We start from the raw sequence: 15611 nt of genomic DNA, 5'->3' as shown, positions 1-15611 counted from the left end.
GCACGGTCCATGAAAAAAATCCGAACCGTTCGGTTCGCTTGTCTCGGTTCGGAGCGCGTGTGTACCGCACGGTTCAACGGTCCATGGCATGCGCAATGTAGTCTCATGCCCTGTATGTGACCTCAGATAGCGCGTTTCCCTTTCGCGCGAAAGAAGAGGTGACTCGTTTGGAGTATAAGTACTGCGGGTTATGTTACGTGTAGAAATGGCAAGTGGGAGAAAAAAGGAAGTCTGCCCGCAGTTGGAGGATGCGCCAGCGTCGTATAAGTTTGGTGTGTGGAAACATATTTTTATTTCATGTTACTTATGATGACAGCGGAAATAAAACAATAGATAGAACTGCAGTCTATGGGTTGAATATGCTCCAACAGCCACAGGAGATCGCCTTCTCTCCGACCATTTATCTAATCTGAGGTACTGACAACAATGTTTTACGTCTTTTCATATTCAGCGCTATTTTTAGCCTTTCATTGATAAAATTAAAGCGGCTGATTTCCGCGTAGTTTCATTTTGCTAGCGTGTGAAAGTTGCGCGATCTTATTTCAGAAATTGCTCCTCAAAGTAATCAGGACAGAAGTGGGCAAAAGTGGACAAAAGAGACTTAAAGAGATTTTAATATTACAGGTGCAAAGGTTATGTTTCTCTCTCGTCCACATAAACTCTCAGTATTAAAGCAGCCTCTCAGTGATAAATCTAAGAGCTACACTGAAGTTGGCATTTTAATAAATGCAAGTTATCTTTGTGTGCTAAAAATGCACATAAAGTTTATGTAGATGGCAATACACATTCTCTTTTTTGCCAAATAAATGAAAAGCATGTTGAAATCATCAATGTCTTCCCTCTTGCTCTATCAAAATCTCATCTGGCTTTCCTCAGAGATGGTCCCAATAATGTGCTTAAAGTCAAATTCAGTTTGTGCATGATTACATGATATAACTTTTTTTAATACTGTATCCTAAATTATGGATAATTAATACATTAATAAGATAATACATTTCTGGAGTGTTAAAAATGTAAAGAAAAAATAACAACAAGAACCGTACTGAACCGTGAACCGTGACCATAGAACCGTGATACGAACCGAACCGAGGGTTTTGTGAACCGTGCCACCCCTAGTCAATATTAAAGATATCAAGGTTATATTTTATGTACGATGATTTTATGTATAAAACAGAAAATCACAACAAAATAAATGGGTTTTCACAGATTGGATCACATATAACCTAGTTTGGAGAAACTACATAAATATCTTGTATTGTCAAAAAGTAAAAAATAGAGATTTTTTTATTTATTATTTTAGTTACGTCACTAATTCTGATGAAAAACATATCAAGATATCAATGTACTTATTTGCAAATGGCATCTTTTGTCCTGTGGCAAATACACGTATATGTGTTTAAATATACAGTACACATCAGTCTCGGTGGGACACACAGTAAGACTTTAAAGGGGTCGGCCAATCAAAATATTAGCACAGGGATCATGTCTAGCATGAGAAAGTGCCGTACCAAAACTTTTTCATTTGTTTTTTGGCAGGACGAGGAAAAACAAAAGGGTGGAATTGCAATCCAGGGCAATGCAATTGCTGCAATTCCAACAAAATTTGGCTCGGATGTTTGTTGCACTTCGGCCGTGTGGGATAGTTAACGTGATGAGAGCTTTAATGCTGGCCGATAACGCCAAGCATTCAAGTATGCGAATCTTCTTGGAAACAGGCCGGTTGCCGTCGATCATTTCAACAGGAGACTCGTGAGATGTTGTGCCAAAGGGAATAGGTTATGAGTCCAGAGCACACAAAGACTTGGATCAAGAAAAGCACATGGTAATGATGACATCACAGGAGGGGGAGGCTTAACTTATTTTAATGGTGGGATTGATTTTGTAGGACCTACAGTACGTAAAGCAAGAGGGGCATCGAGTCATATAGTATTTTAAAGCTATTCTGGGGTTTGTTGTTGTAGTTGTGCAGGTTATTCAATGAATATGCACAGAGAGCAGTGACATTTTTTTCAGGATGATAAAGTGACCAAAAATTTAAGTTGGGACACCCATAGCTATCACAACTGACACAAGTTTGCCTTTCGTTTCTTATGGTTGATGATTTCGCTATTATCTGGGGAAGTATTTCTGTTATTTGAGTCAAAGCTTAAATAAGTTTCAGGATAGAGAGCTCATGGGACCCTGAGCTGTGAATGAACCGTAGCTCTCTCAGAGCGAACCCAAGTGATCTGTTTCACACACAAACACATTCATTTCAATCCACTGTGGACCAATGCCATGGATGACAAAACACATAAAACATTGATGAAATAATGTAGTTGAAATAAAGTTGAAGGTTTGTTGCCATAATTTGTCATTTGATTATGGTGTTACCCAATACAGAAACAACCCACAAGGCAGGAGTGATAAATAATGAAACCATCAAGATTTTTGTAAAGGTTGTGTCATGTAATTATTATATTTGGCAGATGGTTTCATGCATATTTTTCTTTTGCAGTGCATTGTAGTTAAGATCTGATCAGTATGTGTGTTCCCTGGAGATTGAACCCCATGACCTTTGCCATCCTGGCAGGCACGCTAAAATATGCTGGGGTGTTGCAACACATGGTTGTATAAAATATGGACCAACCCAACTGTAAGGTTAAAGATAGCACATAGTCATTTCATCCTTCATATGTCCGAAACGTTTTTTTTTGTGTTGTAAGATTTATAATTTTCGTGTTGTTTACATTATATTCACTTATGCGCCGATTGCAAACAAAATACTTCAGATTAGATTTTGATTTACTTGACGCCTGTGCCCAGCAAGCCATTTTGGCTAAAACAAGGCAAACGTTGAGTGTCAGTTCAAGTCTAATAGACGTCTAACCATAGCCCAAAATTGACCATGCATGTATGTTTAGAAATAGAAAGCAAATACCTTTAACATGTGTTGACTGTGCTTCCATGATGGGATATAGTACTTTTCCAATTTTTTTAAGGCAAAACGGCATGTAACCAAATTCAAGGTTATTTAGGGTAGAAGTGGGTTACTCATAGCCGGACTATATATTGTCACGATCGGGAACACGAGTAAGGACACAAACGCAGGGTTCACACGAAAGGGTAACATTTAATATAAATAACATTAAATCAAACAGGAGGAACAACACGGGCAGGTAAGAACAATGACTGAAACACTGGGAACAAACATGACATCAGCGACAATCATCCGGCAAGTGCACATACAACAGGCAGGGGTATATATACAAACAGACTAACGATACACAGGTGTGATGAGGCAGGTAATTAATTAACAAGAGTCCAGGTGACGACAATCGGAACAGACACAAAACATGACACGGATTCCACCGTGACATTACCCTCCCCTTAATGAGTGGCTACCAGACACTCGAAACAAAACAAACTGGAAGTCTGGTAGGGTGGATCCAGGGGAGGGATGGAGGGCTTGGAGACCACGACGGAGCCGGCGGAAACCAGGGCGAAACCGGCAGGCAGGAAGCCGGGGCACGGCCGGGAGAACCGGAGTGGCCATCCCAGGTACCGACTCTGAAGACTCCACCCTCCTGGGAACCGACGGGGATCTGGTCATTCTGGGAATCGACTCCCACCATCCCGGGGAAAGGGGCTCCTCCACGGTGGCGACCACCCCGGGGAAAAATCGAGCGTGGCGTCCGTTCTCGAGCCCCAAATCGAGCATAGTGGTGGACCTCCCAGGAACCGCCCCAGACGACTCGACCAGCAGGGGAATCACCGGAACCGATACGATCCCCAGAACCCAGCTCATGTTTCACAGCAACCACCCCGGGGGAATGAATCGGGCGTGGTGAGGGTTAACTCGAGCCCGGTCTGGAGTTCTGGGTGTTCCCTCCTTGAACCTGCTGCGTCCTTCACTGGCCGGATGATTCTGTCACGATCGGGAACACGAGTAAGGACACAAACGCAGGGTTCACACGAAAGGGTAACATTTAACATAAATAACATTAAATCAAACAGGAGGAACAACACGGGCAGGTAAGAACAATGACTGAAACACTGGGAACAAACATGACATCAGCGACAATCATCCGGCAAGTGCACATACAACAGGCAGGGGTATATATACAAACAGACTAACGATACACAGGTGTTATGAGGCAGGTAAATAATTAACAAGAGTCCAGGTGACGACAATCGGAACAGACACAAAACATGACACGGATTCCACCGTGACATTACCCTCCCCTTAATGAGTGGCTACCAGACACTCGAAACAAAACAAACTGGAAGTCTGGTAGGGTGGATCCAGGGGAGGGATGGAGGGCTTGGAGACCACGACGGAGCCGGCGGAAACCAGGGCGAAACCGGCAGGCAGGAAGCCGGGGCACGGCCGGGAGAACCGGAGTGGCCATCCCAGGTACCGACTCTGAAGACTCCACCCTCCTGGGAACCGACGGGGATCTGGTCATTCTGGGAATCGACTCCCACCATCCCGGGGAAAGGGGCTCCTCCACGGTGGCGACCACCCCGGGGAAAAATCGTGCGTGGCGTCCGTTCTCGAGCCCCAAATCGAGCATAGTGGTGGACCTCCCAGGAACCGCCCCAGACGACTCGACCAGCAGGGGAATCACCGGAACCGATACGATCCCCAGAACCCAGCTCATGTTTCACAGCAACCACCCCGGGGGAATGAATCGGGCGTGGTGAGGGTTAACTCGAGCCCGGTCTGGAGTTCTGGGTGTTCCCTCCTTGAACCCGCTGCGTCCTTCACTGGCCGGATGATTCTGTCACGATCGGGAACACGAGTAAGGACACAAACGCAGGGTTCACACGAAAGGGTAACATTTAACATAAATAACATTAAATCAAACAGGAGGAACAACACGGGCAGGTAAGAAAAATGACTGAAACACTGGGAACAAACATGACATCAGCGACAATCATCCGGCAAGTGCACATACAACAGGCAGGGGTATATATACAAACAGACTAACGATACACAGGTGTGATGAGGCAGGTAATTAATTAACAAGAGTCCAGGTGACGACAATCGGAACAGACACAAAACATGACACGGATTCCACCGTGACATATATGGTCTATAGTTAGCTGTCATTTCATTCAGTCTCGGCTTTTGCTTGCTGGGTGGTTCTGACTCCTGAACGCAGTCTTTTAACGTTGTAAACGATTGGCAAATCCGGCTTCGAACTGGACACTTTTTGTAAAGCAGTTGTCTCCGTAATGCAGGTAACAAACATAAACCCATTCGCAATTAACTGCATCCACTTTTGTCTTAAAGGGATAGTTCGGCCAAAAATGATATTAAACCCATGATTTACTCACCCCCAAGCTGTCTGAGTTGCATATGTCCATCGTTTTTCAGACAAACACATTTTCGGATATTTTAGAAAATGTTTTAGATCTTTCAGTTGATTAAATGTAATGTTACGGGGTCCACGACCTTCAAGTCCAAAAAAAGTGCGTCCATCCTTCACAAATTAAATCTAAACGGCTCCAGGATGATAAACAAAGGTCTTCTGAGGGTAATCCGCGCGGTGTTGTTGTAGAAATATCCATATTTAAAACTTTATTAACGTAAATAAATACCTTCCGGTAGCGCCGCCATCTTATGGCGCTTTTCCATTGCATAGTACCCCACGGTTTAGTTTAGTTTGGGTCGGGTCAGCTCACCTCACTTTGGCGTGGTTAGCTTTTCCATCGAGTTTAGTATCACTTTGCAGTGGGAGGGATTATAGGCGTGTCGTTATATTTACGCTGCCTACTGCTGTGACATCATACACGTGAGAGCGTTGTTGTACATTCCCATACATTCATTTATTTCTCAGTCTGCCACAAAATTAAAATTGCCCACCACAAATAGATGTTTGCACATCGCGTTTATAACTACCTCTGTCTCACATGACAGTTTCTGTTCAAACACCCGACCCGTGGCGTCAGTCGACGGCGCTCCGCTGAGCCTCATTCAGTTGCATTTAAGCATATATAATGCGGACGTGCACGTCGCAAATGTGCCGCCACAAACTGCAAGTCTGGAAAAAACTGTTATGGTGTCCCGGATTCTCAACCTGCGGATGTTTTTCATGGCTAAAAGGGTGTTTGGAAACTTATAGCAGAACACAGATAACAACATGTTTGCTTGAGACAGCGCAAGCTAGCAGTAAGCTAAAGCTAATATTTACATTTTAGCGATGACGTGACGATTCTCTCAGACCAATCAGTGATCTACAGTGTTTTCGCGTCACGTTTGGTATCAGCTCGGGTCGCTTGGAACCCCAACCGAGGTGGTACGAAAAAAAGTATCGGGTACTACGTACTGCACCCAATGGAAAAGCTCCCAAAAGTAAGCTGACCCGACCCAAACTAAACTAAACCGTGGGGTACTATGCAATGGAAAAGCGCCATTAGTCTCCTCTGTATTCAGGATAGAGTATAAACGTAGTGTACGCACTTTTCTTAGTGAGTATGACAAATTTGGAGGGCGGGGGCACAGAACAGCAGCAGAGTAGCCTCCGTAGGCTGCGTAAGCTCTCATCCTGAATGCGGACGCGACTAAGAAGGCGGCGCTACCGGAAGGTAGTTATTTACTTTAATAAAGTTTTAAATATGGATATTTCTACAACAACACCGCGCGGATTACCCTCAGAAGACCTTTGTTTATCATCCTGGAGCCGTTTGGATTTAATTTGTGAAGGATGGACGCACTTTTTTTGGACTTGAAGGTCGTGGACTATGGGTGGACCCCATAACATTACATTTAATCAACTGAAAGATCTAAAACATTTTCTAAAATATCCGAAAATGTGTTTGTCTGAAAAACGATGGACATATGCAACTCGGACAGCTTGGGGGTGAGTAAATCATGGGTTTAATATCATTTTTGGCCAAACTATCCCTTTAAGACAGGGTTACTTGGAAAGCTGAAGGAGGTTTTCTTCTCCTTACTTCCAAAAACACACTTCTTGTGCCGATTCTTGATTGTTGACATAGAAGTTGTCACGTGCAGTGATGCTTATGACTTTACTCATGCTAATGATGAGCGTTCTCACTCTGGGGTGGTATGGTAATAATAAGATCCCCTTCTGACATTACAAAGGGAGCAAATTATCAACGTCAGACTTTTTCACATTCTTGCATTGAATGGTTTACCAAAACTAAGTTACTTTTTCACATTTTCTAGGTTCATAGAAGCACTGGGGACCCAATTATAGCACTTCAACATGGAAAAGCCAGATTTGCATGAAATGTCCCCTTTAAATTAATCTAGAAAATGCTCACATTTACAAGTTATGATGTATTGGTTTATGTCAAGCTGTCATAACAAAGACATCTCAAACAATGTAATCTTTGCATTAAAAATGACATAATAACAATATGACAATAATTTTGGGTCTAAGGAAACTCCAAAATCTGTTTACTATGACAGAAAATAGGAATTATGGAGAGGACGGGTTGACTGTCACTGAGGTTATAGATGTTTCAACTGAAGATTAAGAGAGCGAGGGGTCACGGGGGTCTTCTCAACTATTTAACGTTTAACGGATAAGTGTGACAGTGTTACATGTCTTTGTAAATGTCGCAATGCATGCAGAGACTATATAAATTATTAATACGTCCTGAAGAGCGTAAACACTGGTGCTTTCAAAACATTGCTCTGTTTGTTTGAGCATCCTCAGCATTCCTTGGCTAGTACTGCAAGAGTTTTGATAGAGAAATAAGAAATGGGGTCAGGAAACAAGCGGAACTCAAACCTTCAGCTCCCACATGACCATGAGCTAAACGATGATGCTAGCATTTTTACACGTTTTTGTTTTGTGTTTGTTGCAGGTGTAGACAAGATGTCAGTCAAGTTGAAGTTTGATTGCCCGGCTGATGGTGGATTTGTACAGCGGAGTCGATCGTTCACCGGTGTCAACACACTCGGAAGCCGCAGAAGGTAAGAAAGTGTGTTTGAGATTAAAGTGATGTTTTTATGGCTCCAGTAGCAGATACTGATGTCAGTATAGTTTGGAGTACTAAACAAAACTATGTGTATGTTTTTATGTATAAACACAGAAGTGTAATGGCAGTGGTTATTTGAAGAACATAAGGTCCTGAGATGTTGTTTTGATCGAACTTGGCTCCAATTGTTCTTTGTGAGCAAACTCATGTTGTGTTGCATAAGCAACACAGCTGCCCATTTTTATTTCATGTGTTACAATAGCACAACATTACTGCATTTCCATCCGTTCCATTAAAAAAAGATTGCATATAAATTACTGTTCAACAACAACTTTAGAGACTGCTTGCAATTTATAAACTATGTTTGTGGCAAAAGCTTCGCAAAACTGAATTGTGAGAAAATTATTGTTAAGCATTTGATTACTTCGTAAAATGCTTTGAAGGGGACTTTACACAAGACTTTAAGATGTCAAATAAATCTTTGGTGTCCCCAGAGAAGTTTTCACATATGTGAAGTTCTAGCCTAAAATACCATATATATAATTTATTATAGCACGTTAAAATTGCCATTTTGTAGGTGTGAGCAAAAATTTGCCGTTTTTGGGTGTGTCCTTTAAAATGCAAATGAGTTGAGTGGTTGGATAGTGCAGATTAAGGGGCAGTTTTATCCCCTTCTGACATCACAAGAGGAGCTAATGGAAAAAGTCAGATTTTTATGATATGTTCCCTTTAAAGGAACAGTAAGTAGGGTTTAAGTGTTTTATTAATCAAAATCAATGTCTTTATTCATAAATATGTCCTTGTTTGGTGTCAAATGACCTCTGCCAATGATCTGACTTTTCTTTGTAAGCTTAGAATTTCTTCTCTTTATGTACATTGAACGGCTAAGTCCAAGGAGGCTTCCATGTCGTTTTGCCGTATTTATAAACTATAATAGCAGAGAGGGACAAAAAGCATTTGCCTACCAATGCGTTTCCACAACGCGTTTTCATTCAGAACACGTGAACCAGCTGCACCGGACAAGGAGATCAGTGAGTACATAACGGCTACCGTAGTTGCAACACGCATTTGGAAAAGCGAGGCGCTAGAGAGCACTGTTCGTTTGAATGCAAAATACAGTGTCACCACTGGATGGGGGTAAATCCTACTTATTGTCCCTTTAATCAAACCCGAGCGATAATTCACGTTCAATTTTAAATTTAGAGCAACAATGCATTTCAAAATAATACTTTTACAAAACATTCTTACAACGTTCTAACTTTTTTTTAATTGTCATTTTAAGCCACACATTTCAATAATTGTACATCTGTCTTTACAAAACTATAAAAACATGCATCAAAACTTTTATATTTTTTTAAAGATGAAAACACAAAAAATCTTATTTCCGACCTACAGTAGAGCTTTTACCTGAATCTCCAGCTTTCACTGGGGCAGTACCCTTTCAAAAAGCACAGCTTTTGTACCTTTAGGGTGCATATTATACCTTAAGGCAGGGCAGTAACTACAAAAGACATTGAGGCGAACACATCCTCCCCAATATTTAGAAACTTCGTTTTTTTGTATACAAACCTTAAGGGTACATACTGGAACCTCAAATGTATCTTTGAACCTTTTTAAACTGCAAAAAGTGACTTTCTAACTTAGTGTTTTTGTCTTGTTTTCAGTAGAAATTATTAGCAAAATGACCTAAGAAAATAAGTCTAGTTTTTAGACGAAAATATAGTGAATTTGTGCTTAAAACAAGCAAATATTTTTGCAAATGGGGTGAGAAAATTTTGCTTGAATTAAGTGTTTAAGATTTTTTTCCCACTCCATTGGGCAATATTTTTGTTTGTTATAAGCACAAATTCCTTTAAATTGTATGTGTTTTGTCTAAAAACTAGACTTATTTTCTTAGGTCATTTTGCTCATCAAGAAAAAGCATCTTAGTTTAAGAATTTTTAGATATTTGTAATAAAATCAAGACAAACATTTTAAGTAAGAAAGGCTTTCAAGATTTTCAAGAAAAAAATCGTAGTATTTTTGTCTTGTTTTCAGTAAAAATTCTTAAATTAAGATATTTTTTGTCTAAAAACTAGACTTAAAACTAGGCCGTTTTCCTCATCAAGAAAAAGCATCTTAATTTATATATTTTTTATATTTTTACTGAAAACAAGACAAAAATACTAAGAACATTTTTTCTTGAAAATCATTCTTTGCAGTGTAATAGGTACTGTCCCAATGACAGCTTTTGTAGTTTTATTTCTCATTTCTTCGGCAGATTTTTTTCTGTTTAAGAGAAAGTGAGTAAAGAGCGCGTGTTTGTTTTAACCTGAAAATAGGCGTTGAATCTGTCATGATCCACAGAGGGACCTTGAATTACATGTGAGATGTCAGTGATGCTGACCTGAGATCAGCTGTGTTTTCTGTTATCCCACAGAGCAGCATTTAGGAATTCAATCCCTGGAGAAAAGTGAAGAGTTTATTTAAACTACAGAGTCATTGAGTTTATAGTGCTGAGTATAGACTACTACTTGCAGGATAAAAGATCCATCAGAACACAAAAATACTGAATTAATGTTTATATTTAGACTTTATATAATCTGTTTGGCTTCTCATTGTCTGAATCATTTTACATTTATGCATTTGTGACTAGCTTTTATCCAAAGTGTCTAACATTGCATTTAATCTATTCATTTTTTCGTTATATGCGTGTTTTCTGGGAATCAAACCCATGACCATAAGTGCAATGCTCTACAAACTGAACTACAGGAACACTTCAACACAATGAGTTACAAAAAGTAACTTTTACCTGTCCTCTCTCCCTCAGATATTCCTCGGCTCGCAGCTCTCTACGCACTAAAGTCACGGCAGGAAAATCTCCCAGAATTCCCTCTTCTAGTCGTATGAGCAGCAACGTCTGGGGACAGCAACCAGAACAGGTGGACAGAATCTTCCAGGCCCTACGGAAAGGACTCAAGTATGGGAAACACTATTTGATCAAATAAGAACCATTGCTACACCTTTGCATTTACACTTTAACATTTTATGCATTTGGCAGATGGTTTTATCCAAAGCGACGTATAATGCACTCTCTGGGAATCGAACCCATGACCTTTTAACTGCTAATGCAATGCTTTTCCAGTTGAGCTAGGCTTTGACATGTTCATGTGATTCTCTACTGGATATTTCAATTCTGTGGTGAATTAGATATCACACATGTACTGTAATAAACATTACACTTCTATGTTTGATTATATAGGGACTACTTGGAAAACCATCAAACAGAACTGGACTTCTTGACATCCCAGCAGAGGGACACAAAAAGAAACTCTAGATTGGTAAAACTTGCTCTACACTGATCCTAGACCAACTTTAACTAGTTATACTCATTTAATTGATATTAACTCTTTCGCCGCCAGCCATTTTTTGTGATTTTCATAAAAGTTTCAAAAAATGCCTTCCAGGAAATTTTTCTTCTAAAAAAATATATAAACATACAAATATATCAAATGAAAGAGCAGACCCTCTGCTTTAAAAAAAAAACAAAAACAATAAACAAACAAACAAAACGGGAAAAAAAGTTTCATCCCATCTTTAAATTTTTCTCTGCTTATAAACTTTTAAATATGGATTTTGTCTTTTAGAATATATTTTTTAGCAAAAAGCTGAAATAATTGCATTTTTGTGAAGGAATTTTGTTAGAGATCAGATTCAGAATGATTATCAAAACATACACAGAGTTTAAAATTAGTAAATAACGTTTTCGCTTCGGTTTTTCATAAATTGGGTAAGTGCGCATCTAGTGGATAATCGCGGTATTGCAGATTTGTAAAAATTAATCAGGAACAGGTTTTTTTATACAAATGTTTTCTCTTATCAATGGCGGGGAAAGAGTTAATCTAGTCGTATTTCAGCTCTAGTCAGTGGCGGTTCTAGACAAATTTCACTAGGGGGGCCAAGGAGGGGCCAGTGTTTTACAAGAGGGGCACATAAAAAATGGCAAGAAATTATATTTAAAGATTATAGGGGTTGTAACAGGAATTAGTTTAAGACAGGACCAGGCCTTAGTTTAATTAGGAAATGTAACTAGTTTTAACAAACATGCCTTACTAAAAACATTACTTGTGTGCATTTTGAAGCAAAACAAAGGGCACTGATATATTTTAAGATGGCATTGCAAGTTTTTTTCAGTTTGGACAGCTCTTACATTTATTTAAGTCTAGGACTAGTCTAATCCCTTTCCAGGAAACCAACCCTTAAACTTTATTTTACTTTACAATTATATAAATATTTATTTAAAACAAGAGTGAGTGCAGGTGCATAAGAGGAGCTGGACTCTTTTCTAAAGCCCTCCAACTGAAAATCATGTGAGCCTACTCAATAAACTTTATGAAATGCAAACTTTTATAAAGACAAACGTTGGTTTTAGTTTACATATAAACACACATTGCTAGACAGTTAGGGACCACAATCTAATCAATATTTAAAATAATATTATAAATTTTTATATGTAAATTAACATTTAATTATATTCCTCCAATTTTATGCACGTATATGTAAGAGCATAATTACAGCGCTTTTTACAATGTACTATTTAAAAAGTTAGCGAGATGTTGGTTTTGCTGGTTGTTGATGAGTAACAGCTGTGAATGAATCAGAACGCGCTTAAGCAGCCACGTCACAGGAGAATAAGTGAACAGTGTCCCAATGTGAAGTGAGCTAGAGTCCTTTTACCAGTGCCCAAACCTGCATACACATTCACAACAACAGGAGATTGGGAACGAATTGAGACACTCGCCGAGCAGTGATTGGGTGCGCCGCTCTAATTTGCCCGTGTAGAACGTTGCGTCGCATTAGTTCCGCTTTTGGCGCTCGCGTGTAAAATCAAAATAAATGTATACTTTTTTATCTTGTCAGCACGGGGTGGCCACAGGGGTGGCCAGGGACATGTCTACAGAGGCACGGGCCACCCTTGGCCTCCGTGTAGAACCGCCACTGGCTCTAGTCATAATTTTGTTACATCTGCTTAATTTTCAACACAATTTGATGTTTAAAGAATATATTATATTTTATTTTTTCAGGCTTTTTTCTATGACTTGGAAAAGGTAAGTTGGTATTAGCAAGAACTGCATGCTTACAGTATATCCAATAATTTAAGCATTGCGTATCTCACATATGTGACCACGGACCACAAAACCATGCATAAGGATCAGTTTTTTAAATTGAGATTTATACATCACATGAAAGCTGTTTGTTATGATACAACTATTTGAAAATCTGGAATCTGTAATTTCATGCATTCACAAAAATAAAGATTTTATATATGTAGTAGAAGTGTACAAAATATTTTCATGAAACATGATCTTAACATAATATCCTAATGATTTTTGGCATAAAAGAAAAAATTATAATATTGACCCATACAATGTATTGTTGGCTTTTGCTACAAATATATCCGTGCTACTCAAGACTTTTTGTGGTCCAGGGTCACAAATACTACTGTGGTACCATGGTACAGTAATAGTATCATCTGGTACAATCATGGTTACATAGTGTTTTTAAAAATACAAATATGTCCAAAATCATGTATTGCAATAAAACTATTTGTACCATATACACTGATAAAAATAAAGGTGTTGCATGATGCCAGAGAAAAACATTTTTTGCTGTAAGGTTCCATGCAAAACCTTTAACAACCAAACAACTCTTTGTAGTGGAAAAAAACCAGTAGGCAATAAAAATGTAAGAGCTTTTGACTGAATGGTTCTTTGGGGAACCGAAAATAGTTCTTTTATGGCATCACTACCTTTTGTAGCACCTTTATTGTTGAAAGGGTAGTTAGTATTAAATATTGCATTTGATTCCAATTGTAGTGCTTTTTGTCAACAGGAGATACGTGCATTGGAGCGACACATACGACGGCTAGAGTTTCAGATTAGTAGGGTAATGTTACCTGAATTGTTCATTTAATCCAGTAAGACGCAAACATTGTTATTTTTTCCGATTGCATGACAACAATATATCTGACGGCAATATGTGAATGTGGTTGTGTGTGTTATTGACAGGTAGAGGAACTCTATGAGTCTTATTGCATCCAGTGGCGACTCTGTCAGGGGGCTTTAAACATGAAGAGAGCGTTTTCTCTCTCTCCTTCTTCGAGACAATCCAGAGAAAGTTTACTTGAGTTGAACAGAAACCACAGACACAGTCTGGAGGTAAAGTCGTACATGTATACAACGAGAGAAATGTAGGATGTTTCTGTGCTGCATACAAAACGTATATTTATATGGCTAAATTCGAGATACTGTACATTAACTTGCATCATCTTAACACAAGTAAGAAAGTTTTACATGAAAAAATGCATCTCTACCTGCAGGACATGTCTGTAATGGAGGCAGAACTAGAGATCCTGCTGGGAGAGCTACAAATCAAAATGAAAGGTGCAAGGCATTACCATATGCAGGAATTTCAATTTTGGAAGGAACATCTGTCTCCTAAATGTTCAAATTTTTCCTTTTTTTTCTGAGACAGGGTTGATAGGCTTCGCTCGACTTTGCCCAGGAGATCAATATGAGGTAAGCAGTTTTAACTCAAAGTCTCAGAACAGCAGGGCTGATTCGAGATCAGTTTCTCTTTAAAGGATTGGCTTACCCACACATTAAAAATTTCCTTCACCCACTCGCACTGTAATATCAATCAAAACCAGCATGATCTTCTAAAAACCAAAGCAGAAAAATTATGCTGTAAAAAGGGCCAAAAAACGACAACAATAAAATATGACTTGTGTACAGCGACGTATGCACCATTTTTTAAGGGGGCACAGTGTGCACAGCTCACAGACATTAACAATTTGAGCCCCCTGCCTTCACGTGAAAACCACTAAAATAACTTTTATATCAAATACTTACATCTGAAATTACATTTTTTGTTTATTTACATTCTATTTAATGACTTGTTTAATTCCGGTAGTAATGAATTTGCACAACAATTGCATTATGTTATAAAATAAATGTAATTTTAAATCCATGAAGTATATAACTTTAAACAATGAAAATGTAATTAGCAACAGTCACGTGATCTGATTTTAATGTTCAATGTTGTAATCTACACTTTATTTTCAACTTTTTATTTTAATTGCAAATATTAAAAAACTTTAGAAACATGTTTATATAAAATAAGGAACGCATTTTTTGCATTAAATGTTACCTCATATGCGAGCATGTGATTCCGTGTACCTCTGTGAAGTCTGGCGTTGTTCCAAGATGGATTTAGAAATCTACTAATATAACGTCGAGAGTGTCACATTTTGAACAATATCATTTCGAAACAGCGAAGGTTAACTGCACATAATACCGTAGTGGGGTTTTGGAAATGGTGTGAGCATTTCTCACGACGTTTTAATTCTTCAAATAGCAAAATGCAGCAGCAAGGAGCACGCGAGTCCGCGACTGCACTCAGATGCTGATGATAGGCTTGTTCGACTTCATGCGCGGCGCTGAAAGAACTAACGGGCAGATGACGTCAAAGTACCACGAGAGCGATTCGAGAAATCATACGGATAAGTCTAATTTCGACTCGCTCTCGCGGTACTTGACGTCATCCGCTTGTCATTTCTTTCGGCGCCGTTTAAGTCAAACGCACATGATGTATGCGACTGCGCTGAGGTGTCTGCAACGCCTGCCGCCTGAATA

The 15611-nt window shown here is 39.2% G+C and overlaps 1 protein-coding gene across 4 annotated transcripts in view; it reads left to right on the top strand.

Moving 5' to 3' along the window:
* The window catches only part of ripor3 (RIPOR family member 3), a 55475-nt gene that overhangs the window by 21696 nt on the left and 18168 nt on the right, over positions 1 to 15611 (top strand). For 2 of the 4 annotated variants that reach the window (XM_065279596.2, XM_065279594.2), the window contains exons 2-9: positions 7825 to 7933; positions 10748 to 10897; positions 11180 to 11258; positions 13002 to 13025; positions 13810 to 13863; positions 13986 to 14135; positions 14297 to 14360; positions 14452 to 14495. In XM_065279596.2, the coding sequence (XP_065135668.2) occupies positions 7836 to 7933; positions 10748 to 10897; positions 11180 to 11258; positions 13002 to 13025; positions 13810 to 13863; positions 13986 to 14135; positions 14297 to 14360; positions 14452 to 14495 (663 nt within the window). In that variant the 5' untranslated portion in view covers positions 7825 to 7835. Of the gene's footprint in view, positions 1 to 1803; positions 1823 to 7824; positions 7934 to 10747; positions 10898 to 11179; positions 11259 to 13001; positions 13026 to 13809; positions 13895 to 13985; positions 14136 to 14296; positions 14361 to 14451; positions 14496 to 15611 lie in introns of those variants that run through there. The other 2 variants (XM_065279595.2, XM_065279597.2) reach the window with 2 other exon arrangements.

This window comes from Paramisgurnus dabryanus, chromosome 7 (assembly GCF_030506205.2).
Source record: "Paramisgurnus dabryanus chromosome 7, PD_genome_1.1, whole genome shotgun sequence".
Lineage (NCBI taxonomy): Eukaryota > Metazoa > Chordata > Actinopteri > Cypriniformes > Cobitidae > Paramisgurnus > Paramisgurnus dabryanus.
The sequence above is the reverse complement of the archived record's forward strand: the minus strand, read 5'-3'. Positions and strand labels throughout refer to the sequence as shown.